The 27,307-nt window shown below is 42.0% G+C and overlaps 1 protein-coding gene across 1 annotated transcript; it reads left to right on the top strand.

The window, feature by feature from the left end:
• The first annotated feature begins 668 nt into the window (after nt 1–668).
• Nucleotides 669–24,343, top strand: LOC147207082 (high choriolytic enzyme 1-like). The gene is made up of 8 exons (XM_086106321.1): nt 669–778; nt 3,244–3,274; nt 3,378–3,443; nt 3,953–4,105; nt 17,974–18,091; nt 23,239–23,417; nt 23,552–23,633; nt 23,923–24,343. Exons 1-8 carry the CDS (start codon nt 716–718, stop codon nt 24,059–24,061), a joined length of 831 nt encoding a protein of 276 aa, XP_085962447.1. The 5' UTR covers nt 669–715; the 3' UTR covers nt 24,062–24,343.
• Nucleotides 24,344–27,307: the final 2,964 nt, after the last annotated feature.

Genomic DNA, 27,307 nt, shown 5'->3' on the forward strand with positions numbered 1-27,307 from the left:
GCAACGTGATCTGGGTGGCAGAGCTACCGTGTCACCGGTACCACAGGCCACTTACACCAGCCCAAGCTCAGTAAGCACATTGGCCGCCAGGGCTGGATTGAATATCTGGCAACATTCCACCCCACCTCCAGGCCTGGCTCCAGAGGGAGGCCCCGGTGACCGGTCTGTTTCCTCCCCAAGGACCTGTTTACCATGGGTGACCCTGCCAGGGCCATAAAGCCCCAGGCAACTTAGCTCCAAGGATCAATAGGACAATCAAACACCTCCAATATGCTCATGCAGGGATATTAGATTTCTCTTTTTTTTTTTTAAATCTAGAATGCACAGATGCATGCAGTGATAAATGTGTTGCGAGGTGAACGAGAGGACACCTAAAAAAAGTGCTGTGAACAGAAAGTGAAACCCATTCACCAGTCCACACAAATGGCGCAACAGAACTGTGATCCAACTTCCCATGAAAATAAATACTGTTAATGATTTTTTTACTGTTAATGATGTTGCATATTATCTTTTTCATTTCAGATACATTTTTTCCAAACTTGGATTGTGTTTAAATGTGAAAATGGTGCTGCAATTCAAGGTGTTGTCATATGTACTTCCTTGCCCATCCTTATAAGCAACATGCCATATATGGATAACAATAGGTTGCCTTTACCATATATAAGGTGAAACACTTCTGTTGGTACATTCATGGTCGCTTATTCTAGAAGCAATCATGCTTGTCCATGTTGCAGCGCTGAGCTTCCTCCTTTTCTCCGTCCAGAGTTTCACCATAAAAGTAAGGATGGTAATTTTCTTCTCATACATTATTTGGACAGTATTTTGTCTTCTACAATTGAAGTCAATTATCTCCGGGATTTAAGTCAACAAATTCCTGTCACGACCAGGGAGCATTAGCACCTCTGTGTTAGCCTAACAGAGAAATAAGTGGGTTCGGGCTATATTCTTAAGATGGTAGAAAATCTCTCTTAATTACATTCTTGTGTGTAATAAAATCCAATTCAGAGTGATAAATGACTGGCGGGCACACATTGTCAAGCTTTAAAATCTTAGAGTTTGGAACTTCAAGACCAATAATAACCAAAACCTCTGTTGTGTCTTGGGTGTGCTGTGGGAAATTCACTGCATGACTGAATAACGAGAATTCAGTTTACTCATTTAATGCCAGCCGTTTCTCTCAGATTGGGAGAGCCAGTGCAAGCCATTTTTGACCATTGAGACAAGGCCTACAGAAATTTGAGTTCTGAGGCTATATAAGCTTGGAAGCTACCAAAGGAAAGATTTAACCCTCTTCTCTCGGCAGGAAAAAAAGTACATTTCTACCATGTACCATTCTTTCATAAACAGCAGTTGAACATTGGGAAGTTACTTGAAAATACTTGTTTATGAGAAAAATTCAGAGAAAAAAGAGCTTTTAATGACAGGATCCGTTTCAAGCAGAACTTTCAATTTGATGCTTTTTTGTTTTTGCATTTGTGAAACCTCAAGTATCGAAACAATGCTCTCCTACTAATTAACAACACAAACACCAACAGAAAAGGCCCCTTTGATTGCAAAGTAACCGTTTATTGCAAGATAAACGGCAAGAAAACACTGCACTTATGTATGAACTTTTCATGAACATTAAGCTTTGTGTGGGTGTGTGTGTATGTATGTGTGCCTTACGTGTGCTTGTGTGTGTGTGTGTGTGGGTGGGTGTACGCCTTACATGTGCTTATGTTTGCGTGTGTGCCTTACGCGTGCTTATGTGTGTGTGTTTTTCACGAGCTCTCCCGATCAGTCTTTCCATCTTCCGATTGTAAAGAGCCCTGCGATTGGACGTGTATGTCTTACTTGTTGTGATTGGTCGCCCTGTCCAGGCCACGCCCCTTTCCCCTTTTTTTTTTCATCACTAGCCATTGCCATCCCTGGTGTGTGTGTGTGCCTTACGTGTGCTTCAGAGGCGATTGCTCTAAGACTGCAAGGGAAGCTCAGCTTCCCCTAAAATGTCAAAAAGTAAGTGATCAAATATATGTGTGTACGTACAATTGTGTGGACATGTCATTGACTAAATATCCGCTACAACGCGCTCAACTTTTGCTCCGAATCAGCTTCTTATTACTGGCTACGACGCGACTCTCTTTTCCTTCATTCCCGCAGCTTCACTGTGCATTAAACTGTGTGGAACGCTGCGCGTTGACCGCGCAGATGCTGGGCGTCTCGAGAGTTCAGTGTAGGTTGTCCCAATGCGTTGAAACAGACGAGTCATTGGATAAATGCTGGATTTGTCCCACCCACCGGACGGTCAGAGTCTCTGCGAGTCTACGGACAGTGGGCGTGTATCGGCTGACCCGGACGCTGAGATTTTCTTGCATGATGATTGAATGATCGTCTGAGGCGGAATCTCTTTTTGATTGACAGCGAAATGAGCCAATCACCGATCTTATGGCGAAGGCATCCTTTTTAAAAAAAAGGAACGGAGAGTAAAATTCACGTATCATAAACGGACACATTTTATGATGTAGGCCGAAATTGAGCTTCCCCTCCTTGACAGACCAGCATCCGCCACTAGTGTGTGTGTGTGTGCGTGCGCGCGCGCGTGCGTGTTTGGACGTGTTTGTCAAGGATGACAATGGGACTTCGTTATTTTGTTTAGCGAAATGAGCCAATCACCGATCTTATGGCGAAGGCATCCTTTTTTAAAAAAAGGAACGGAGAGTAAAATTCACGTATCATAAACGGACACGTTTTATGATGTAGGCCGAAATTGAGCTTCCCCTCCTTGACAGACCAGCATCCGCCACTAGTGTGTTTGTGTGCGTGCGCGCGCGCGTGCGTGTTTGTCCAGGATGACAATGGGACTTCGTTATTTTTTTTATTTATTAAAAAAAAAGCTTCATTGTAGTTAGCTGCCGGTATCTATCCATGTTCTCGCGGTGGCGTCGCTTCCGCAAGCCAGCCCGCAAAGTCGGATCGCAGTACGCCATCCACACTCATTCACATTGTGTCTGGACCAAGATCTGATCAATGCCACTCCTTCCATCTAGTGGTGATTTATCATACTGAAATCAATTCCCCATCCTTGATTCTTCCTGAGGAGGTGCACGAAGCCCTTTGTTAATTGTTTTCAATAAAACACACCAAAAACGTATTTTTACATTTCGGCACTCATTGGTAAGGTTTTCACAAATGTATTTTTACGTTTCGTCATTATATGAGTTTTAAGAAAGGTATAAATGAATTTCCTGCCTGTTTCTTTTTCAGGATTCTCTCAAAAAGTTTAACAGACACTCAGGTAAGACAGGCCCAGTTTAAATAAAAGAAGACAATTCATACTAATTGGCAGTTATGGTCACAAGCACTGGCACATGCATATTTATAATTCTTCTTTTTCAAAGGCAATACCCCTGCAGATGACGATTCCAGTGTTTCCACACTGATAGAGAGGGCAAATGTGAATGTTGGTATGTTAATCTCATTTCTTTTTATTCATAATCTCACTTATTTTTATGAATAGCAAGATAGTGATTTATTGCTTTATTGAGAATAAAGCAATAAAAATAACTTTTATTTACCATCCAGAATTTGTCAGTCTAGTGGTGAGTATAGCGGGGCAGAGGGTAGAAGTCTGTGGAAGCCTCTATATTGCATCTGCATGTCATGATCCTCTCCCTGACCTATCTACTATCTCCTTCTACATACCACCAATTCGGTAACAGGTTTAGGAGAGTGACATACAATGCCGAAAGAGTCTGAGCATTATCAATTTTGTCATTCACTCTCGAAGCAAACAGCAGCAAGTTGGCCACAACTCAATGACATTCACGTCTTTTTTTAACCCTTATTGGGTCTCTCACTGAAAATGAATGTGATCAAGCATTTATGTATTCGGAGTATGAATGATAATTGACAAGCATTAAGAGTAAAATTGTGAATGCAGCGACTCATGATAAAGGAAAACGTACTTTTCTAGGAAAGAACCAAAATGAACCTCTTGTGATGTTTGGAGACATCGCCATCCCAACTGGACTACAGAATGCAGACGCTTGCACGAGAGACAGGTGCCTGTGGCCAAAAGCAACGGATGGCTTTGTCTATGTGCCTTACAGAATTTCCAGAGCCTACTGTAAGTAACCATCTATCTATCTTGAAAAAGTGAATGTGATCATGCTGTTCATTGAGCGGTTACGTGTAACCTCTTTTTTTTTTTCCACAGACCATTTCAGATTGTAATAATGCAATACTGATTTTGATTTCAGATTGTAATTAATACAAGCATGAGAAGCTTTACTCAGTTGTCACTCAGACCTAAATAGACCTCGAACTGTAACATGCTTTTCTTTCCATCTTCCTCTGCTACAGTGTTGGGACTTGCAACCCCCCCCCCCCCAAAAAAAACTGTTTTATTATAAACTTAAGTTTTCATAATCCAAAAGTCGATCACAGGTAAAGGTGGCACAGTCAAATATAATATATACAATGCAATGTTTCTGTAATTAACTGTTTTGACTGTTGCATTTCTTTACAATTTCATTCCATAAAACTTTTGGCCTTCATTTCCTACAGCAACACATTATATATAAGTCGATTAAAAAACAAACAAACAATGTTTTCACAAATGACAAAAAATGATAACAAATTGCTGCCAAATTTTGTTATGTTTAAGTACAAGTGTGCACAATTAAGCAAAAAGTATCTGACATAGATTTCACCAGAACCTTTTTCAAGGGGAAAAAAATCGGAAAAGACCGATTGTCTTTGGATCGGTTCTTTATAAATCGCCAGTCAAAAACCTCTTCTGCGAGAGAACATGGACTTCAGAGGGCAAAAAACAATGAGGACACAGTTAAAAGTTAAATGACCATCATTTTTTTCTTTATTCTTATTTTTTTACACTATGCACAATTCTCATTTGTTATGCAATCATCTAATTGTAACATGTATATTTCCTATATGTTGATGCATTTTTATGCTTTAGGAAACATTTGTCATACATATGTCTGAATTTTGGGGTGTGGGGGCTTGGGACAGATTAGGCCATTTACATGGAAAATTTTCGAGTTAAGAAATGTCTTCCAGAACCAATTAATTTCGTAAGTAGAGGTACCACTGTACGATGACCACGCACCGCGTGAAAGGCACCAACAGCCTGGGGGGAGGAGCTTAAATTAAAAATTAAGATGGTAAAAAAAAAATAATAATAATAGGAAATATAATAATAACAGTATACAATATGTATAATAAAGGTTTGTAAAGTATTTTAATAAATATATGGAATACAAAAATAACGTAGGCTTATTTACGCGAAAACAGATTAATCTCCTGTACGGACGGTGCCCCACCACCCCTCTCTCTTATGTTCCCGAGCTCGCGACCAAAAACCTGCTGTATCTCATGAAATACTCGTGGCAATTGCGTTATACAAGCTCACCCAAAACAACCCAAAATGCTGTTGTGGAAAAGTTGTGACCTGCACATTGATTATGCTATGAAAATGAAATGGAATGTTTGTCAACTACAACAACTTTGTCTCCTAGACAAAGTTGTTTTATATGCAAATATCACTATGCTGACATTTGAGCGACATCTATTGGTGAAACTGAAATTTGGGGGGGAAAAAAAATCTATTTTAAAACCGTGTAGATTTCTCCCTTTCATTTTCACTGTTTTCACATTATGTCCAGAATATTTTTATAGTGCCCCATCAGTCCTTGTCTATAAAGGTAGAACACTGGAATTTCCATGTACCTGTGTTTTAAATTTAGGCCTACATAGTAACATAATTTTAAAAATATTTGTACCATGGTTGTTCAGGTCAGAGTTATCAATTCGACATTCACAATAACAACCCAATGAGGAGAGGAGACACTGGATTCTGGTACCAGGGTGGAACGAGGAGAAGCGTTAGGATTACATTTTCTGCTCGTCACTCATGGTTCTCCCCGCTCGCCCTCTGATTTATTTCTCATCGGGAATTTCATACATTGATGTGTCCAACCTAAAGAGTGAGGGCTGTTGACACACTGAACTTGTTTGACTATTGTCTTGTCCAGGGAAACCAGTATTATAAAAAATTATTATATTTATTCAAGAAAGAAAAAAAAACATGGAGACACACCGTTCACAGATCTGTCAAGGGAGCTTTCTCCCTCTCCGCGTCTTGCTCTCTCATTTTATCTTGTTGGGAGGTGGTGAAGGCCAGCGCAATTAGCATTTTAAACAGCTACGCACAGTACAGACTAGTGCAACTTTGCTTATCCGCAAAATAACTGGTCAGCATTCAATCGTACAAACAGTTACTTCCATTTAGCCCTGTTATATGTCAAATTCCCATAACACTATGTGTGTGGCTGTGAGTGAAAAATTCTCACGTGTGCAATCATGACAAAAAACACCAGGTAAGCTGAAGCTGGTGTTGACAGTTCCGTCCACGTCCGACCTTGCTCTTGTTTTTTCTTAACACCTTATCTCTTTCCAAACACTTTCTCTGCAAGGTGATGGTGTTCCCTAACTCTCATGCAGTGCACTTAGCATTTTTTTATTATACGTATGAGCATGTATTTATTAAGAGCATAAGCGTTCTTCATTGCAAGCATAATCAATTCATTATTAATAATATGCAAATTGTCATGATCCTGTTTGTGACCAACAGGTGGCACTGCAGGGTTCTCCCTGCAGCTCCACACCCCTTGTTCATTATCTAATTATTGCTTTAAAAGGACTCAGCACAACCACTCAGTGTTGGGTCATTGTTTCTATGTTGCTGTTGTCATGTTTGTTTCAGTCAGGCTTTGGTCATTGTTAAGTTTTATCTTCAGTCATGTTTTTTTTTTGATACTTTGGACTTTGTTCGTTTTGGATGTACAGTAGTTTTCTGAGTTTTAATACATTCTTTCAAATACACCCTGCTCCTCCCTCTTGCCTGCTTTTTGGGGTCCTGTCACGTTATGCACAAAGCGGGAAAGGAACCGCTTCGTACGTAACAGAAAAAACGAGAATAAGTGGATCCCCGAAATAGACACTGACAAAGACTCAGTCTCAAAATAATATTTATTATAAACAAAAAAATAAAACAGAAAACGCTGGTCAATAACGAGAACCAGGAAATAATGTAAACACGACAACGAAAAGCGCTTGCAAAATATACGGCAAAGAAAATGAGTAGACTGGATACAAGATAAAGCACGCACTTTGAATATTCCCAATGAGACGACGAAAATAGAACCAACAACAATAGTACTCGAGTAACGTTAAATACATGGGCAACAGCGGTGGCACGGCATGCGATACTCCGGCAATGAGTCGACAGCCGGAGCGCCTAGATATAGCAGGTGCAATCACAGACAAATCGGCAGCAGGTGTGCAGGCAGCAGAATGAACGCATGCCACCTGCTGCCAAATACAGAACATGACAGGTCCACCACCACCTCGCAAGGTGACAAATGTTTGACAACTAAAAAACATACCGGTAATTATTCCTTCAGTTCAAAACCATATCTCACTGAAGGATCCTCTGATATTTATTTCTTGTATTTGTGAATACATAATTAATGCCTCAACAAGTTTAAGGAGGAACTCAAGGCCAAGTGAAAGTTTCATGTTTATTTGTTCATAGTCGTGGCATTTATTTATTTAAAATGCTGTATTTTTAGTTATTTGAGTGTTTGGTGCCATTCTTTGTGTTTTATAAATACTTATTACCTTATTTTTGTTAAAGTTTTTGAAACATTAGTGTTGACAAGTTATTTTGTAAAATAAAGCAAAACTGACAAATACTATACTGTACTCAGATGTTGTTCATTTCTGTCAGGGGTGGTATCGGATTGGGGGGGGGCACCACAAAGCATTTATGCTGAGGGCACCAAAATGGGTGTTTTGGGAAGTATGAAGCCACTTTTTAATAAATTGAAAAGAATACTCAGTTTTAAAGGCGTCCAAAATGAGCGATTCGAACTACCGGTACCCCAAACCAAGATTCCGCTCCCTTTTTGCTCCCTGCTGGCATGCACTCACACTGCTCTTTAAACATTTGGTGTGCCGTCACTTGACTGTACAATGCTGCATTGTTGTTTATTGACTCATTGTTGGGAGGTGATGATTTTTATTCATGAATGTCAAGAGGAACAATCACATGGAATATAGACCGTATTGGTTCAGTGGCAGTGCATGACCAAATGTCCACTGAACTATTGTTATTAACTATTGTGGATTATTTCTAGTGGTTGTATTTATATAAATTGTACAGGTTGGCAGTTGTCATTAGTAACTGACAAAGACCAAATGTGTTTCAGTAACTTTGTGTGCAGGCATCTCCATGTATATCCGGGGGGGGGGGGGGGGGGGGCCGAAGAAGAAATAAAATCAGTTGAGGATCAGATAAGAATAAATTAGAAATACAATTTGAGATCACCTCCAGAACCCACCTGATGACTATTTAAGAAGGGAAGACAGTTCAGTAATCTGTTTACAAATTCAACAAAGTTTGGGGCATACACGTTTACGTATTATACTTTAAATACTTAGTTACTCTAAATCAGTGGTGTCTGAACTTTGGCCCGGTGGCCATTTGCGGCCCAACACCCACTTGTTAACAGCCTGCAGCATATACTAAAACTACATTTTGACATCACAATGCTATTTTAAAAAAACTAAACAAAAAAACAAACAAACACAAAAAAAAAAAGTTTGCAGGTGGGCAGAACGAGAAGTGTAGTGAGTAACGGGAACTACCACTACAACTAGTCAAACTTTTCTGGATATCCAAAGACACTATTCCATTCACAACTAAAATAGTAAGAGAAGTTCTCTTTGTAACACGGTGAGAACAAAAAAGAATCTGTTTCATAAACATAAAACAGTTCTCCCCACTTTCTGGTTTGTGTCAAGGTCTGATTTGTGAACATATCACATTAATGATCCTCAAGTATTGTCAAACAATGTATAATTGATTGAGTATTCCCCCCCCAACCCTAGTTAATAAGCGAATGCAGAAAAGAAATGTAAAAGTGACGGTTGCGTCTTTCTCCTTTTCTGTATGTGGCCTTCAGAAGAAAAAGTTTGGAAAGGACTTCTTCATTTCACTGGTCTGCATTCCCTTCCCCATGCAGCCTTTCAAATGAGCGTAAACAAAGTAGCCAACAATATTTTCTAGGGCAAAAACATAAATCTGACGGTTCTCGCTTCAAAAAGAATACTTTTACCAGCAAGAACATGCTCTTCAGATTCACCTTCATGATGACGATTTGGAGACCGCAAATCCTTTGGGTTCCAATAAGGGGATACACAAACATTTTTGTATTTATTGAGGAACACACCCCTAAAATGTAATTCTGTTTTCATTCATATTCATGTAGTGACACTCTTTAATTCACAAGACCTGAAAAAGTGATTTAAATCGACAGTTAATGATGCTGAAAGATTTGAAACAGAAGGAATGGCTGTGCTTTTCTTTTGCGACGGATATATTTCGTTAATATTAACATTTCTAGTGTTGCGGCACGGTGGACAACTGGTTGGGGTGTCAACTTCACAGTTCAGGGGTGCAGGGTTCTATTCTGGCTCCGTCCTTCCCGTGTGGCATTTGCATGTTCACCCCGTGCCCGCCTGGGTTTTCTCGGGGTACTTCGGTTTCCTCCCACATTCAAAAAACATGAACGGCAGGTTAATGGAACACTTGAAATTGGCCATAGGTGTGATTGTGAGTGGGAATGGTTGTATGTCTATGTGTGCCATGCAATTGACTGGCAACTGGTTTAGGGTGTCCCCCGCCCAGTGCCTGAAGACACAATAGTATCCAGCTGCAGACTCGGAGGAGAGTGCAGGTTGTTGTGTGGGTTTGCGCGATTGTCGATGGCGCCGGCGGCATTGGCGGAGAATCACACACACACACTCACAGCCAGACACACACACGAAGCATGCTGTCACAGATAAATGATCGGCCCGCAGCTTGTTGGCAGAAAATTCCGTCTATTTTCCACTTGGGGGGTCGTGTGAAGAATCGTTACGTTCACGTTGGCGTGCAGGCCACATAACTTGATTGCCTTTGAACTATCCTAGTTAAGTGGCCCTCAACTTTAAATTGGTGGGGTTTTTTTTGTTGGGTTTTTTTAAGAATATAATGTGTGAAAAATATATATTTTTAAATTATATTGGTTCTGTATTTTTTAAATGCTGTTACTGCTGTAGTTTTGTCTTTAGGCAATGGTAGACATACGCCGGAAGTGGCTGTGGTAAGTTTAGGCAAATGGATTTTCAAAATAAAAGTAATGTTCATTAATTGTAATAGGGAATTTAAATTATTTTATCAAGATTTTTTTTTATCAAACAAATTTGAGATAGAATTACTTTGACTTATTTGATGACCTACTTTGCAATACAACTAAAACTAGTAGCTCTTAGACTCCGTGGTTAACATAACAGGTTTGACGAGTAGAATCAATAATTCATAAGGTTTTAATATAATACAATAATTACAAAACACCTGGCTTTTTATGCATTGTAATAAATAAAACAAATCCTGAAAATATCAATATCACACAAATTCAAACCAGCATGTATGAAGCTTGATGGAACTGTTCTTAAGTTTTCAATCTACAAATACAAAAAAATCAATATTTTTGTATCTATTTTGAAAGTGTAGAGCAGCTGGGGATAACATTACCTCTGGTAATAGAACATCCATCAAAAAGTCCACTTCATTCACAATGTTGTTGGGAGTCCCTTCTCGATCCACAATGCCCCTCAGATGTCTAAAAAGGACATCCCGGTGTTCCTCTGTGTCCCAGTAGACAGGCACCTTCAGGCACTCATGTTTAAAATATCTTGGCTTGCCGTTGAGTACATCCTATTGACAATTTTGTGGAAATTGCATAAGTGGCCTGTGTGGTCATTTTGTGAATTAAAATAGGCATCAAATGCCAGTTCCTTTTAAACCATTTAGAAATGATAAAGCTTGATAAACAAGTCACATATTTTTCTGTTGGTGGCTAATAACATTCCTCAATATATAATGTAAATCTTCAGTTAAGGTTAAAAAAAAGGACATTTGCAAAATACCACTACAAGTACCACAGTGAGACTTTGAAACAGCATATATTCCATTCATGGAGGTGGTGCATTGCTGTCACATCCTTTTGCCTTTGAGTGTGCTTTCTTTCAAAATGCCTTTTAATGTTTTTCTTATTGAACATAATACGGCAGATGGGACATTTTTGAGTAATCTGTCAATGACGGATTATTTTCATCCCTCCACCTTGCAGTATGGGCACTGTAGGTGGCGAGGCACTGTGTGGGGCAGAAGCAGGCAGCACAGAGGATGCAGCAGCACATGGCGCAGTAGCAAGAGGTGCAGTGGAGAGTGGGGCAACAGATGGGGCAATGGATGATGCAGCCACATCAGGCAGCACAGACGGTCCAGCAGTAGAAGGTCCAGTCGTAAAAGGTCCAGCAGTAGAAGGTCCAGTAGTAAAAGGTCCAGCGGTCGAAGGTCCAGCAGTAGAAGGTCCAGTAGTAAAAGGTTCAGCAGTAGATGGTCCAGTAGTAAAAGGTCCAACGGTAGAAGGTCCAGCAGAGTGTGGGGGGAAGCAGAGGGATGGGCAGAGGGATGGGCAGTGATGGGTGGGGCAGCAAAAGGTGAGACAGAGGTGGGTCGTGGGGATGCAGGCGCCTTAGCAGCAGCAGTGTTGTGTCCAAGGACCGGCAACCCGAGGCCAAGGCCAAGGACTTGGAAAATTTTCCGAGGCCAAGGCCAAGGACCAAGGACTTGCCGCCAAGGCCAAGGACCAAGGACTGATTTTGAAGCTGAGGCCTAGCCGAGGACATGTATAAAACAGTGCTATCATACCACTTGGCAGGTCCTCATGATTTGCAACACCCCTCCATCATAACCCTTTGCACTCCCTAACGCTTGAATGAAGTTTTTTTATTCAAAGAGTAGAACAGTCAGGGTCCGTGTTATTTATACTGAGAAAAAAATAATAAAATCATATGACATACAGGTACAGTACATTTATTAATTAATGTTTTAGTGCAGTAGTCTCTTAATATGAAGTAAATCAACACTCAACAGGCATGACATGGCACGGAGCACAAGTTGAGAAATGACTTTGCATAGAAGTCAATCACTGACTGCAGAAAAAGCGGTAATCTCTCAACGATAATAATGATAAGTCCCAGGGACTCGCTGACCAGAAAAGTATGAGTCCCGTTATGCATTGAGAGAGTCCCAAATTTCGAATTCTGAAAGGGTCTACTTATTCAATTTCATATGATAATAACACAAACAACAACATATACATACAATGATAAACAAATGCTGCAAAATTTTTAATAATTCAGGAGCAGGCCTGAGGATTTCGGAAATTCATGGTAACCGTTTTTCGGTTCCGTCGGATTACCCAATGGGAAACCCCGATAACAAATGTTGGGTTCCGTAAACATTCATCATGGGAACCCATTTTTCTATTTTGACTGATATTGATAATCAAGAATTCCGAAACTCAGAAGTATAATGTTTCAAGGGTCAATGTTTGAAAACTATGCATTAACAATGAACATTACATCAGCAGCTGTGTACTCCAGGTTTATTCCAAAAAATAAATGGATCAAAAACTGGTGTACTCATGTGGCATCATCAGAGTATTTTTTCCAATCTCACACTGCAAAGATTAATTTACTGGCAATCATTAATACAGGTAAGTATTGATGTGGATTGACATCCTCTTCCCAAGACGATGCATGTGTAATCTACGATCAATTTGACGAAAGAATTTAACACACGTCATCATGAGTTCTACCAACAGTTAACATTAGCATTACTACACCTTGTGACGAATGTTTTATACATAAAGTTACCATGCTACAACCAATAAATTATAGAATAACCAATACTGTTTCATAATATTTTTCACAGCGATTAGCCTACAAATCTAATGACCAACTTGCCTCGTAATCGTGCCTCGCGTCGTATCTCGCTCTCGCGTTCTGTGCATACGTCACAGGTGAGTTTAGTGATACGCCCTTTGGACGATTCATACGAAAAATCAGACTAGCATTCTCATTTCTTAAATATCGTAATTAGTAGACCTTGGTGAGCTTTTTTCGCCGCCATCTCAAACTTTCATCCGCGCGATTCCTCAGTTTGCGGACTAAAATAACAACCCGCATGCGCACATAACGTCATCTGTTGCGTCCCCCCAACACTGAAAACAAAACAAAACGAAAGTAAATTAGAAGAAACACACTCACACACCGCACCACATCACAAACACACATACAGGCGCAGTGAAATCGCGTTGATCACACAGTCAACTCAAGTGCGGTGACTTTTATAGTTAAACTATTTTTCTGTACCGTGAAAATGACGCCACGGAAACGACATGCTACCGGTAACGATTGTTACTGTGAAATCCTCAGGCTTGCCGTAGTTTTTTTGTTTTTTTTGTTTGTTTGTTTGTTTGTTTTGACTGAGACATTTCCTTGCGTCCCAAAAACGCACATTGTTTGGAACTGTGCGTCCCGTGGGTTAATTACGCGTCTAGGACGCGGGACGCAGAGGTAACGAGATGGCTGATCTCTAAACATTCTCTGAGTACTACTATTATTACCACTCCCACTACCACGTTAATTAATTTAATACCTTCAACTTCACAATAATAATAAAAAATAATTAAATCAACCATGATTTTAAACTATGTATTATCAATATTCATTATTCCAAACATGAGAAAGCATTCAGCAAACATAACTGGAATCGAGCAAAAGGACTCCAAATCCCAACGGCCAAACCCAAAAGTGAAGTGCCGGCATTATTGACTCCAGCTGTAACGCAAATTACTTGTTTCAAACAAACATTCTCGTGCGACCGCACAAACGTGACGACTGTGCAAAAATAACTAAATAAAAGACACCACTGTTACAGAAAGGCTTTACACGCTATTTAAACTGCCGATCGCGAAAGGAACGAACCGTGATTGAAACTAACTGTGATGCCGCTCTTTACACGTTGCACTGACTGTCACCTGTCAGTGGCAGCCCCGCCCCTCTTAAAGCGGCAGATAAAGTCATCAACATGGGTTTCCCTGGATGGATTTTGTTTGATTTCTTCATGATTTTTACGGTCCTCGGGCCCACTACAACAGGTCACTGAGTGATTGGTTAGGAGCCATCCAAATAAAAATGATCTATACTGTGACTCACACAAATTGTGTCTCACAAACTTACCTTCATGTGATACTGCTCGGTTAAAATGGCCCTCCACATGGTCCTTTACCTTGCAGTAGTATGAGGGTTTAAACCATGCGGGCTGGCAGAATGGACAGTGGTACATACTGCAACATGTGTTGCATTTTTGCAGCTCAGGGACAGATGTCCCTCGTTGTACTGTGACATGCATCTGGAAAATAAAGAGAATGAATTGTGAAATCTACTATGTCAATATAATTCTACAGAAAACTAAGGCCATAATAATAAAACTATGATCTTTTTTAAAATTGCTACTGTCAAAAGTATTCGGGATCCCATACGACGTTGCGTGTTTTTCCCAGTGCTTTTAAAGAAACAAGGAGGACATTAATATAGAGGTACAGTACAGGGAAAATAATGTTACGTAAAATTCTGCATTAGCACAGATGCATTTAAATCTAATATTTTAAAGTGATCAACATGACACAATGCGCAGTCAATTTTTAATTGAATGCACATATTTTGCCCATTTAGCACTTCTTTGACACTCCAAAGCCCTTTGAAAATGACCAGTATTTACCCATTCACAAACATACATATATTCATCCGAAATTAAATTATTAATGTCAATGTTGTTTTGACATTATCATCTAATTAATAAACAACTAGGCTGCTAAAACATTTCATCCTCACTTGCGCTATATATTCTATCGTCGAGAGAATGTGAGTGTAGCGGGGATTCAAGTTAGCATAAAGTTTACATCGACGCTCGTCGACTGAATAATACCGTCGTAGTTGTTGTCGTGCATTGAAATAACACAACTACGTTCTACTTTTAGTTGATTTTGCTGATAAATTATCTGACAATTACAGGGCCTTTTAAACTTTTTAAGATCCACATGCGACTTAATTTGGAATCGGGCATCATCCTTCTGACGTCATATCCGGCGCAAAGTTACTTGCCTAAACCTACCTTTCCCTGAATCGGCCTCCTCCGGGTCTGCAGCTGGACCCTTCTCTAAAGACATGGATAGGCTCCAGCATGCCCATGACCCTCGTGACAATAAGCGGATTGGGGAATGGATGGATGGATTTCTAGTGTTAATGAAAGCAATTCGTTTTGGGTGTTTTGAGAAGTTCAACATTATTTGCTGTCATATTTTAACACTGACTTGTATCATGTAAAATAAAGACTCAACATCAATTACCATCAGAGTTCTTATACACTCCAAAAAATTAACACTTTCACAAGTGTTAATGTTACCTAGACTAACATAGACATGGCGGCCCGGCAGTCCACTTGTTAGCATGGCGACCTCACAGTGCAGAGGTCGTGGGTTCGATCCTCTGGCCTTCCTTTGTGGAGTTTGCATGTTCTCCCTGTGCCTGCGTGGGCTTTGATTTCCTCCCATAACATGCGTGGCAGGCTGACTGAACACTCTAAATCAGTGGTCCCCAAACTTTTTCCTGTGAGGGCCACATAACTTTTCGCTTCTCTGATGGGGGGCCGGGGTCAGTTAGTAACAGACAGTGACTGCAAGAGTACCTAAACGTAAAAATGTATTGTCTTCCAGAAACCCCCATAAAATCAAATGACTTTTTCTGGATTTTTTTTCACAGAACAAAACTCAGGGAATAAATAATAACATCCATCCATCCATCCATTTTCCGAACCGCTTGATCCTCACTAGGGTCGCGGGGGGTGCTGGAGCCTATCCCAGCCATCTCCGGGCAGTAGGCGGGGGACACCCTGAATCAGTTGCCAGCCAATCGCAGGGCACACAGAGACGAACAACCATCCACACCCACACTCACACCTAGGGACAATTTAGAGCGTCCAATCAGCCTGACATGCATGTTTTTGGAATGTGGGAGGAAACCGGAGCACCCGGAGAAAACCCACGCAGGCCCGGGGAGAACATGCAAACTCCACACAGGGAGGCCGGAGCTGGAATCGAACCCGGTACCTCTACACTGTGAAGCCGACGTGCTAACCACTGGACTACCGGGCCGCCCTAAATAATAACACTATTAATGAAATAAATAATAACGAAATAACCCTCCCCGGGTTCTTCACTGAAAAAAAGGCAGGAAATAAGTTATACAATTTATTAAATAAAAAATAATCAACTTTGCTCTGATGAAGTTTATGCATGACAACACAACCTTCATGTCAGAATCCCCAGTCAATACTTTGTAGCACAGTGCTTGCTGATGAATTAGGCAGTGATTTTGAAACTCCGTTCTTCCATCTCTCGGTTCATAGATCCTATTAGACCCCCGAGATGCGCCCACTATACTCGGAGCCCCGTCAGTTGTGTTGCTGGCCAGCTTTGACCAGCCCAGGTCTAACTCTTCCACAGTTTGGTGTACTTTGCCCAAAATATCCTCCCGCATCGTAGTCCTTTTGAGACTTTGGAGGGCTGCCAGCTCCTCGCACATCTCAAAGTTGGCGCTAACTCCACGAATAAAAATTAGCAGTTGCGCTGTGTCCTGGACGTCCGTTATCTTATCCAATGTTTCATGAAAATAATTCAAATTCTTTAGTCTTCTGCTTCCGCTGCTTGCTATCAGTTGAGCAAACCGAAAGCTCACTCGAACAGATGGCTGGTTCAGCTGAGCTTGGAGTACAAATGTATTTTGCTGAGCTAACATTGCTCTTTTTAGCATTGACAGTTTGTCTGCTGGCATTTGGCCATGCAAAATATCGTACTTGTTGTGACGGGATTCATAGTGTCGCCGCAGATTATATTCTTTGAATCTCGCCACTGCCACCTAACAGATGACACAGCCAGCCTTTTCTTTGCATTGAACAAAAAAAAAAATCGTTTCTCCACTTTGGGTTAAATTACCTGTATTCTGAATCTTTTTTTTCTCATACCTAACCTTTTCGCCATGATTATGTTCTCTTTGAGAGGGGCGGGTCTAGGATTTTTTTTTTCTGGGGTTGTCAGATAACAGCACAGACCGCAGAAGGATGGAACAAATGTCACGTTATATGAGTTTATGAAATAGTTACTAACCAATAGTTATAATGAAAATAGTTCAGAAATAAGCAATATTTAATGCAAAAGCCCAACTTTATGATAAAATACAAATACACATTGATGAAAAATAAATCAAAAGACTTTGTGGTGTTGTTCAGGGGGGCTGGACCAAATGTGGTAGCAGGCCGTAGTTTGGGGACCACTGCTCGAAATTGTCCCTAGATGTGAGTGTGAGCCCTGGGATCGGTTGGCAACCGCTTCAGGGTGTCCTCGCCTACTGCCCGAAGACAACTGGGATAGGCTCCAGCAACCCCCGCGACCCTGGTGAGGATGAAGGAGATCGTAAAATGGATGGATGGATAATATAGACACTTTTGAAGTGATAGTTAACTCTATAGGTGTTGAATTAAAACTGCCGATTTTGCTGTGTATGCTAAGTGAATACAAGTGTATTTACTTGGCATACACTAAGGATGATAACAGATCACATTAGTTGATTAAAGGATCTATATTGACACTTACTCACAGATTTTCAGCTTTTTCAAATTAATGGACAATTAGTTCATGCAAGTCATACAAACAAACTGATCTGTGTGGAGTTTGCATGCTTTCTGCGATTGGCTGGCAACCAGTACAGGGCCCCGCCTAATGCCTGATTTTTAAAATGAGACGTGCTGCAGTGTAGAGCAATGCATTCACTAGCTGCCGATCATGCAGAACAAATGTCCTTTATTGTTTGCCAAAACCTTTCCATAGACATAATGTGCTTTATCCTTTTCTACATTTAAAATTAAAAACACTGCATATGTTTTTGTCTCTTATCAAGCTGGCCCAGAAAGACAGACCATAGTTAATGGTCTGCGATCCTTTGCGGCATCCACTTGCGTCCGCTTCACCCCACTGAATGGACAGAGGGACTTTGTGGACATCCAGTCCCTCTCAGGGTAAGAAAAACACAAACCTCTCACTCACCTGAAATCAACTCAACTCAACTTATTGATCGAGCACTTTAAAACAACCATCGCTGTACAGAAAGTGCTGTATAAAGTGACCAAATATTATATAAATATATACAACAATAAAACACCAAATTAACAACAAAGAAAGTAAAAAGCACCAAACTGTAAGACTAAGATCAAGTCTGAGTCATGCCATGTCAAATGCCATAGATGACAAATGAGTTTTGAGACAAGTTTTAAAGATGGGCAGCGAGGGGGCTTGCCGAATGTTCAATTGGAGGTCATTCCAAAGAGAGGGACCAGCAACGGAAAAGACTTGATCCCCTCTGAGCCTCCGCTTAGTTCTTGGTACGTCTAATAATGTCTGGTCCGCAGACCTGAGGCGGCAGGTGTGTAGGGGCGGATAAGTTCAGAGAGGTAAGGTGGCGCAAGTCCATTTAAAGATTTGAAAACAAATTATAGGATCTTAAAAAGAATTCCAAAATGTATCGGGAGCCAGTGAAGGGATGCCAGAGTAGGAGTTATGTGCTCCTTCTTACGGGTACCAGTCAAGAGGTGAGCAGCAGCATTCTGGACCAGCTGGAGACGCTTAATGGAGGATTGGCTGACTCCAAAGTAAAGTGCATTGCAGTAATCGAGCCGGGATTTGACGAAGGCATGAAGGCATGAATTATTGTCTCAAGGTGTTCATGAGAAAGGAGAGGCTTTACTTTAGCCAGCTGTCTAAAATGAAAGAAGCCAGATTTAACAACGGCACCAATTTGCCGGTCAAGTTTAAAGTCACTGTCCAGTTTAAGACCCAAGTTTGAGACTGTTGACTTCAGATAGGAGGCAGGGGGCCCAAGTCTACAGGATGGGATGTACAAGGGCCACTGGGACCAAACACTAGCACTTCTGTCTTCTTTTCATTGAAATTCAAGAAGTGTTGTGCCATCCAGGTTTTGATTTCCTCCAGGCAGGATAAAAGTGGGCTTAATGAGAAAGTGTCTTGGGACATAGATCTGACAGTCATCTGCATAGCAGTGGAAGGAAATACCATGTTTCCTTCAGATGGTACCCAATGGGAGCAGGTACAATGAGAACAGCAGAGGCCCCAGAATTGAGCCCTGTGGAACACCACATGACAGTGGGGCAGTACGTAACTCAGAGTGCCAAGGCTAACACAAAAGGTTCTGTCAGCTAAATAGGACCTAAACCACTCTAGAGCGCTACCGCCAATGCCCAACGAATATATGACTATTTCATGAAAGATCGACTCCCATCCAAAGATATTTCAACAGTGAGGCCAATTCCTTTATTTTGGCTCCACATTTAAAAATAATCAAAAGAAGATTATAAAACGATAAATGATAAAATGATCAAAAATTAATCTTTTGTTCCAGGGTCATCAGGATTTGACATACAGCTGAAGAAAATAGCAATATTTCTTTTGGGGTGAGCAAAACCACTAAGACAGACAGAACTAACAAAATATGACTCCACTTATGCACAATACTGCATCAAGCTGACTATCCATTGAGAACCAAAGCTTTGCATCCTTCGATTGAGATGCTTTTTCAGGAGTTGGCCTCATCAGTCTCGTCTTTAGCAGGTCAAATGCAAGCGGATTGTTGATTTGGCAGGAAGTTTCGGGACATTGCCTTGCTGCAGGACGAATGGAATACCAGTCAGTTTACTGGTGGACAAAGGCTTTAATTTGTTATTTTTCTCAGTCGCTTTTCTTGAATAATCCTTACTTGAGAACTGTCAGTGCATGTCTCAAAACAATTCCTTACACTAACAAAAGACAAAGGATTCCTGCTAAAGCCAATCCAAGTGCATGTTAGTGCCTAATATGAATCATTGCGGCACCATCATACAAGATGGCGCCGTGTGAGTGACAGGCAGCAGCGCATATCCCTGTTTGAGTTTATTTTCGTCCTTTTATTTTATTTATTTCTTCTTCCTATTTTGCTTTGTGTGTTTTTGTACCCCAAACCTACGAGGGGGAGATGGGCATCTTCATTTCTGATCATCTTCATTATTTTCTTTTACTTTCTTACGTTTACTCCCTCGGAGCCTCTTCTTTGCTTGTGCCCTCGGTGAATTGTACACGAAACAAACTCTAGATGAGAATGATAATGACAAAAGTTATAGCGCAACAGCTCTGATCACAAGATGCAATTGCAGACTGCTGAGCGCTAACAACTTCCGGTGACACAGGTGACGCGCCACCGTAGGTTAAAGATTACCTGCTTTATTTTATTTTTAAACACTTTTTGTGAAAATGAAACTGATAGGATTATTCGGGTGCAGTGTACATAATCACCAAAAAAAATATTACTAACATGCACAAAGACACATTGTTCTTTTTTTTTCCCTCCTCTACACCCCTCGCGATAGGCCAGTCCATAATCTACCGGTCGATCCAATCGACGTAACGGGCATCCCCTGGTTAACAGGAAGGAACAGCTGTTAGCTTGGCAGGCTAACAGCGGGCTACTAGCCAGCGACAAACCAGAGATTCCCCGCGAGTTGAAGAGGACAAAACAGGAGTGTCGGGCAAGGAACGCCGCAGAAGGAGGAGAAGATACAGACATGTCCCTGTTGATAATTTCTGGGGACCTTAATCATGTCTCTGTTTCCTCCCTACCAACCTTCACTCTGTATGTAACCTGTGCCACCAGAGACAAAATGTTTGACTTGTTTTATGCCAACACCATACCCTCCCAGCTCTTGGAAGAGTGGACTACAACATGGTGCATCTCCAGCCTGTGTACAAACACCTGGTACACAGGCAGCCAGCTGTGACCCGCATGCTCAGAAGATGGTCCACGGAGGCTGAAGAGGCTGCTTCGACTCAACCAGGTGGGAGCTCTTCAGTGAGGTTCATGGGGAGGACATTGATTCACTCACCGACACCATCACGGACTACAAAAACTTTTGTGAGGGGAACACCATACCCACCAGGCCTGTGCTATGTTTTTCCAACAACAAACCGTGGATTACTCCCGACAAAGTCCCTCCTGAAGGAGAAGAAGAGTGCTTTTGTGTCGAGAAATAGAGAGGCGCGGAAGACCCCAAAAAGCAGGCAGGAGGGAGGAGCAGAGTGTATCTGAAGAATTGTATTTAAAACAAAGAAAACTACATCCAAAACAAACAAAGTCCAAAGTATCAAACAAAAACCATGATTAAAGCTAAAACATAATGAACTAAACATGACAGAAACTAAGAGCAAACAGCAACACACATGACAGTAGCAAGAAGCAACAATGACCCGACACTGAGTGTTCGGGCTGGGAGTCCTTTTAAAGCCTTAATTAGTTATGACCAACAGGTGTGCAGCTGCCAGGGGAGCCCTACAGTGCCACCTGTTGGTCCCTAAACCGAATCATGACAGTACCCCTCCCTCAAGGGACGGATCCCAGACGTCCCAAAGTTGTCCAAAAGCTTGCCTCGCCGGGGAACAGGAACTAAAAGCGACGGCAATCCTTGCCTCGCCGCAAAACAGGAACAAACGCGACGGCGACCTTCGCCTCGCCGAAATACAGGAACGATAAGCGACGGTGACCTTCACCTCGCCAGGGAACAGGAACAAAAGCGACAGCAATCCTTTTGGCTGGGCGTGGCCAGACATGGACGGAGCTCGACGTAACGGGGGACATGGAACAGCCGGACGTGAACAGGGGCTCGGCCGGACGTGGGCGTGGACGTGGCACGGCTCGTCGTCGACGTGAATGTGACTCAACTCCAACAGACACGTGACGAGCCTCGGCTCAATGTAGACGCGGACGGGGCTCGGCCCACCGTAGACGCGGCTTGACGAGACGAAACAGGACAGCCGCATCACCAGCGCTGCCTGAAAGGGGAAAGGGGTGTCGGCCGCAGACGCGCTCCGCCAGGCACATGGTGGAACAGGGACCAATCCTTAGTACCTGTGGGGTCCAGGTGGTCGGGTCATTCTGTCACGTATCAAGGTGGTGGTGGACCCCAAAAAGCAGGCAAGAGGGAGGAGCAGAGTGTATCTGAAGAATTGTATTTAAAACAAAGAAAACTACATCCAAAACAAACAAAGTCCAAAGTATCAAAACCATGATTAAAGCTAAAACATAACAATGAACTAAACATGACAGAAACTAAGAGCAAACAGCAACACACATGACAGTAGCAAGAAGCAACAATGACCCGACACTGAGTGTTCGGGCTGGGAGTCCTTTTAAAGCCTTAATTAGTTATGACCAACAGGTGTGCAGCTGCCAGGGAAGCCCTACAGTGCCACCTGTTGGTCCCTAAACCGAATCATGACACTGACAAAGTACAAACAGAAATCACTGGTCACAAGGAGCTAGGAGAAACAGGCATTAACAAAAAGTGCTTGCAAAAGGCAAGGTAATAATAGTCGGCCAAGAGTATAAGCAAAATGACGAGAGTCCAATAACACGAAAACAAACTAGAGCGCGAACAAGGACAAAATAATATCAATACTTAAAAATTAGGCACTAGAGAGCAAAAATGACAATGACAAAATCGAGAGGTCTGCAAAACAACACTTTAGCATGAGCAGCAAACAAGGTCAATAATCCAATGAAGATTTGGCAATAATGGAGTCATTTAATACACGGCTTAATTGATGAAACATTGGCAGCAGGGAAGGCCCTCCTCTGCAACCCTGAACTGGTTGCCAGCCATTCGCAGTTTTTCATCAACATGACTCAAGCAATTGATCATGCAGTCGTTTGGGAAACCGCTGAGAATTGTAAATACTCACTTTCATGAGTGTGCCAAAGCAATTGCAACTCTCTCAAATAAACGAGAGACTGCTTTTTTGTTGTGTACAACTTGTACACAAGTGACACAAATATATGAAGATTGAACAAGTACTTTTGATTATTTCAATTCTGATCTGGGAAATGTATCAAAACTTGTGTTGCTTGACAAATATCGAATCTTAAATGTCGGTTTGTTGGATAGTGTATTAGTATGAGTTTTTGAGAACATGCAGAGGCTTTTGTGGGAGGGTCAGCACCCAATTCAGTTTCTGATCAAAACTTGAGCAACACCATTACAAAAAAAGGTCTTATGAGCACCGGATGGAGGTGTTTTGTTTAGTTTATTTTTTTAATAAAGTTTCATTATTCTTTGTTCTCTTGCAGATGTTATTCATTTGTTGGACGTCGTGGTCGTGGTCAAGTCGTGTCTTTGAGTCGCCAGGGCTGTGTTTTCCGACAGGTTATCCAACACGAATTGCTCCACGCTCTGGGATTCAATCATGAACAGACTCGATCTGACAGGGACCGGCATGTCAGAATCCTCTTTCAAAATGTCATTTCTGGTAGGATTAAGTTAAACCCTCATATCCCCCCCAGCACTCCCTCAAAGTATATTGTTGCTTTACAACAAAGGCCTGAAGTTTGTATAAAAACGTGCAGAATGAACAATAAATTAACATGCAACAATTTCCTACAGGAATGGAGAGCAATTTCAGAAAGCTGAATACAAGAAATCTTGGCACTCCCTATGATTACACCTCTGTCATGCACTATGGAAGGTAATCCACAATAAAAGGGCTTTACACAGATCTGGTCAGAAAGTACTTCTGTATTGAGACATTAAATATAACATTGAACAGATTATTAAAAAACATCTCACGAGTGCAGGATAAATTTGACGTAGGAAGACTGCTGCCAGGGCAAACAGAAGGATGAAAAAAAATCACTCAGTCAGTAGTAGACAGACAGCAAGACAGATCACCAAACTTTAACATGAAATAACTTCAATATGTTTCTAAGATGTGAGCCAACGTGAATAACAAATATTTTTGTGCATGTTTGGAACAGGTTTGCCTTTTCCAAGAATGGACAACCAACAATAATCCCAATCCCAAATGGGGATGCAGTCATTGGTCAGGCAAACAGAATGAGCCCCATTGACATTCGTCGGGTGAACCTTCTTTATGACTGCAGAATGTACCTTTAACCAAACACAGCAAACAATTCATAATCCTGCTTGATTTATTGTCATAAAATGTTTGCTCTGTCTCCTTTTGAGCTCCTCTACTTATCTCTTCTTTCGTGTACTTATATAAATCACAGCAAAACAAAAAACAGTTTCTCTGGTTTCTTCTGCTGTTTTGCACGTTCCTTGTCATTGTGAAAAGCAAAGTGATTGATGTACACTCACTTCTTGCATCTTAACCTAATGCTACATTAAATTACTATGTAAAATACTGTACGAGTGGCAATAAATGGGTTTATTCCAGATCCATTTTCCTTATCCTATAAGAGCCTATTCCAGCTGTCTTTTGGTCAGTAGGCAGGGCACACCCTAAACTGGGTGCCAGCGAATGGCAGGGCACACACGCACAAACAACCATCCGTGCTCACACTCACACCTAGGGACAATTTAGAGTGTTCCATCAATCTACCATGCATGTTTTTGGAATGTGAGAGGAAACTCGACAACCTGGAGAAAACCCATACAGGTTCGAGAATATGCAAACTTCACACAGGAAGGCCAGAACCTGGAATCAAACCAGGGACCGATGCACTGTGAGGCACACATGCTAACCAGTTGTCCACATTGCCACCTATTCTATTTGTTATTATTCACACAAAAAATATAGCATTTTGGGAGACCTAAACATGCACAGAAATTCACCAAACTTTGCACACTCATGGACCCTGGTGAAAACAAAATGGCTCAGCAGTGTCACCTACAGTGATTAACACTGTATTAACACTGAGTCCCGGCTTTTTCCAGTTCTGCTGCATCCCCCTCCCTTCCAAAATTTGCAAATTCCACTCAAGTTACTCTTTGTCTCCATTGAATTGCTTATGCATGCTCAGCCCTGGGCGTGTTTGATTCTCAACAGCTCTCCACAATCATCCTGTTTTGTCTTTTGAGTCAAGAAACATTTTTATTTATTTATTTGCCATGAAAATTATTTTTATAATGGCCATCATTTTATAAGATAAGATATCCTTTATTTGTCCCGCAATGGGGAAATTACAATCAGAATTCAGAAAGGAAAACGCTGGGTAGGGAGAGGGGAAAAAAAACCACGCTCGAACTATCCTCTTCTGAGGATAATTTAAGTCCAGGATAAAAAAAAGACCCTAGCACATAAATAAGCATATGACAGTTACAACAAGTCACAAGACATAAAATGTAATAAGGGGGAGGATGAATGGGAAGGGGGGGGGGGGGGGGGAGCAGAGGGGTGACCGCGACGCGGCCGAAATGGCCAGCTGCACGGACACACGAGCGCTCTGCATGTCGAACCACGTCACGGGGGAAAAAGAATCGGAGCGATGAAGACGGTGATAACAAGGATGTGTATGCGCGTGGGGTTGTCCAGTTGTGTATGTGTATGCGTGTTTAGGTCATAGCTGCTTCGTCGAGGTCTGCTCATCATGAAGACAGTCCCGGCTTATCAGTCCATGGCCGAGAAGGACGGGGGTGATGGTGGGGGCCCTAGATTCCATGCGTACTTCCATCCAGGGGAAAGGGCCAGATAGCGTTGTTTGTTTTGGAGGGACGGCCGCCAACAATTTCAGACAGCCTTGAGTCCGTGGTCTGTATCTCTTCACTGGCGCCGATCAGCCGAATCCGAAAACTCTTTCCGCAGCGCGGATTCCAACTTCTCCATGTTGTTGTCGATCGCACGGAGTCGCTCCAAAACCGCATCAATATTGCGGTTGAGCTCAGTCCCCGCTTGAGTCTGAGTGTTGGACATTCGCGCCAAACCATTCAGAATGAAAGCCGCTCCCGTCGGTTGAATTTTGCGATAGAACAGAAAGCTGCCAACACCAAACAGCAGCATACCTGTTATCAAAAGGCCAATAATGTAGATGTCTTCCACATCCTCCACGGACAGTATTGCCAGGCACACCGGTCTCCACTTTCTCCATGGATCCAAAATTTTAACTTTTTCATGCATGGTGCTCAAAAGACAAACTTTTTTTTTTTTTTTTTTTTGACGCATACACAGTCAGCAAAGCTCTTCCAGATGTGAACACTTGTGTGCAATGTAACTGGCGTCTCGAGGTTTGCTTTGCAGTTGCTGGTAGCTCCCGACGATTTTTGTTGATGGTGCCAAGCAGAGTCGTATTGCGCTGAAGGAGTCTATTCGCCAAAGACAGAGAGGTGAAGAAATTGTCCATAGTCACAGTCCTTCCCTGGTCCAGAAATTGTTCCATCAATTTCAGAACAACATTCTCTGACAGCCTCTCTCCCGCCGGGGAGTGGGATCTTTTAGGTCGTAGGAGATGGCATTACACAGATATTTAGTGTCCAGATCTGCTGCAATCCAAAATTTGATTCCAAACTTGTCAGGCTTGGATGCCATGTATTGCAGAAAGAAAAAAAAAAAACAATCAACCATCAACAAATATTCGACCGAGGCCGACGAAAATTGACAGGTAATTTTCTATAATTTATTACTGAATGAGAAATTCCAAAGTCAATGAAAAACATCCTTCACAGATCCTTCACAAAAACAATTATTGTATCATGTCATTATTAAGGTAATATTTTGCAGAAAAAGTCCGCAATCAAGAGACTTATGCCAGCAATACTCATTGTCGTGCGATGACGTCAGTTCAGAAGAGCGGAGTCAAAGTCGTCTGAAAGCACACTCTCCTTTCCTAAATCCCAAAGGAAGCACCCCTTCCATCTCTCCCTGACCACATGACATAATCCAACAAAGTTTCAGCAAAGGTGCCATAAAGGTTTGGAGATGTTACGTTCCGAAAAGAGCCCTTGGAAATCAACGACAATGCCTGTCACCAGACCAACATCCGGACACTTGTTTCCTACGTGGCCACCACTGGGATCCATCGAATTGGGAGAGGTAATCAAGGTGCTGGATCTCTCGCTCGAGGTAGTTCATCGAGGCTGATGGAATGGCGGAGAGCAGTGGCTTGTGGTCAGTGAAGACGATGACGCGAATGCCCTCGATGAAGTGGCGGAAGTGCTTCACACTGAGGTAGAGAGCAAGCAGCTTGCGACCGAAGGTGCTGTAGCGTCATTCAGCAGGCTGGAGGCTCTTCGAGAAGAAGGTGATCGGGCGGAAGTCGCCGTCGTGGCCATCGTGGAGGACCGCGCCAACAGCATCCTTGGAGGCGTCAACCATCAGAGACAACTGGTTGTCGGGGCTTGGGTGGGCAAGGGGCGTCACGTCGGCAACAAGGTCCTTCAGCCGTCAGAAAGCTGGCAGTTACT

Source organism: Hippocampus guttulatus, chromosome 3, assembly GCF_054856545.1.
Source record: "Hippocampus guttulatus isolate MCC_2025c chromosome 3, RoL_Hgut_1.0, whole genome shotgun sequence".
NCBI classification, from domain to species: Eukaryota; Metazoa; Chordata; class Actinopteri; order Syngnathiformes; family Syngnathidae; genus Hippocampus; species Hippocampus guttulatus.

Bases quoted from the DNA above. Each gene is read 5' to 3' on its own strand.
- LOC147207082 (XM_086106321.1), top strand. From the start codon at position 716: ATGCTTGTCCATGTTGCAGCGCTGAGCTTCCTCCTTTTCTCCGTCCAG. The intron at 3,275-3,377 runs GTAAGACAGGCC...TCTTTTTCAAAG, and splicing joins AAAGTTTAACAGACACTCAG to GCAATACCCCTGCAGATGAC. The intron at 4,106-17,973 runs GTAAGTAACCAT...TCTCTTATCAAG, and splicing joins CAGAATTTCCAGAGCCTACT to CTGGCCCAGAAAGACAGACC.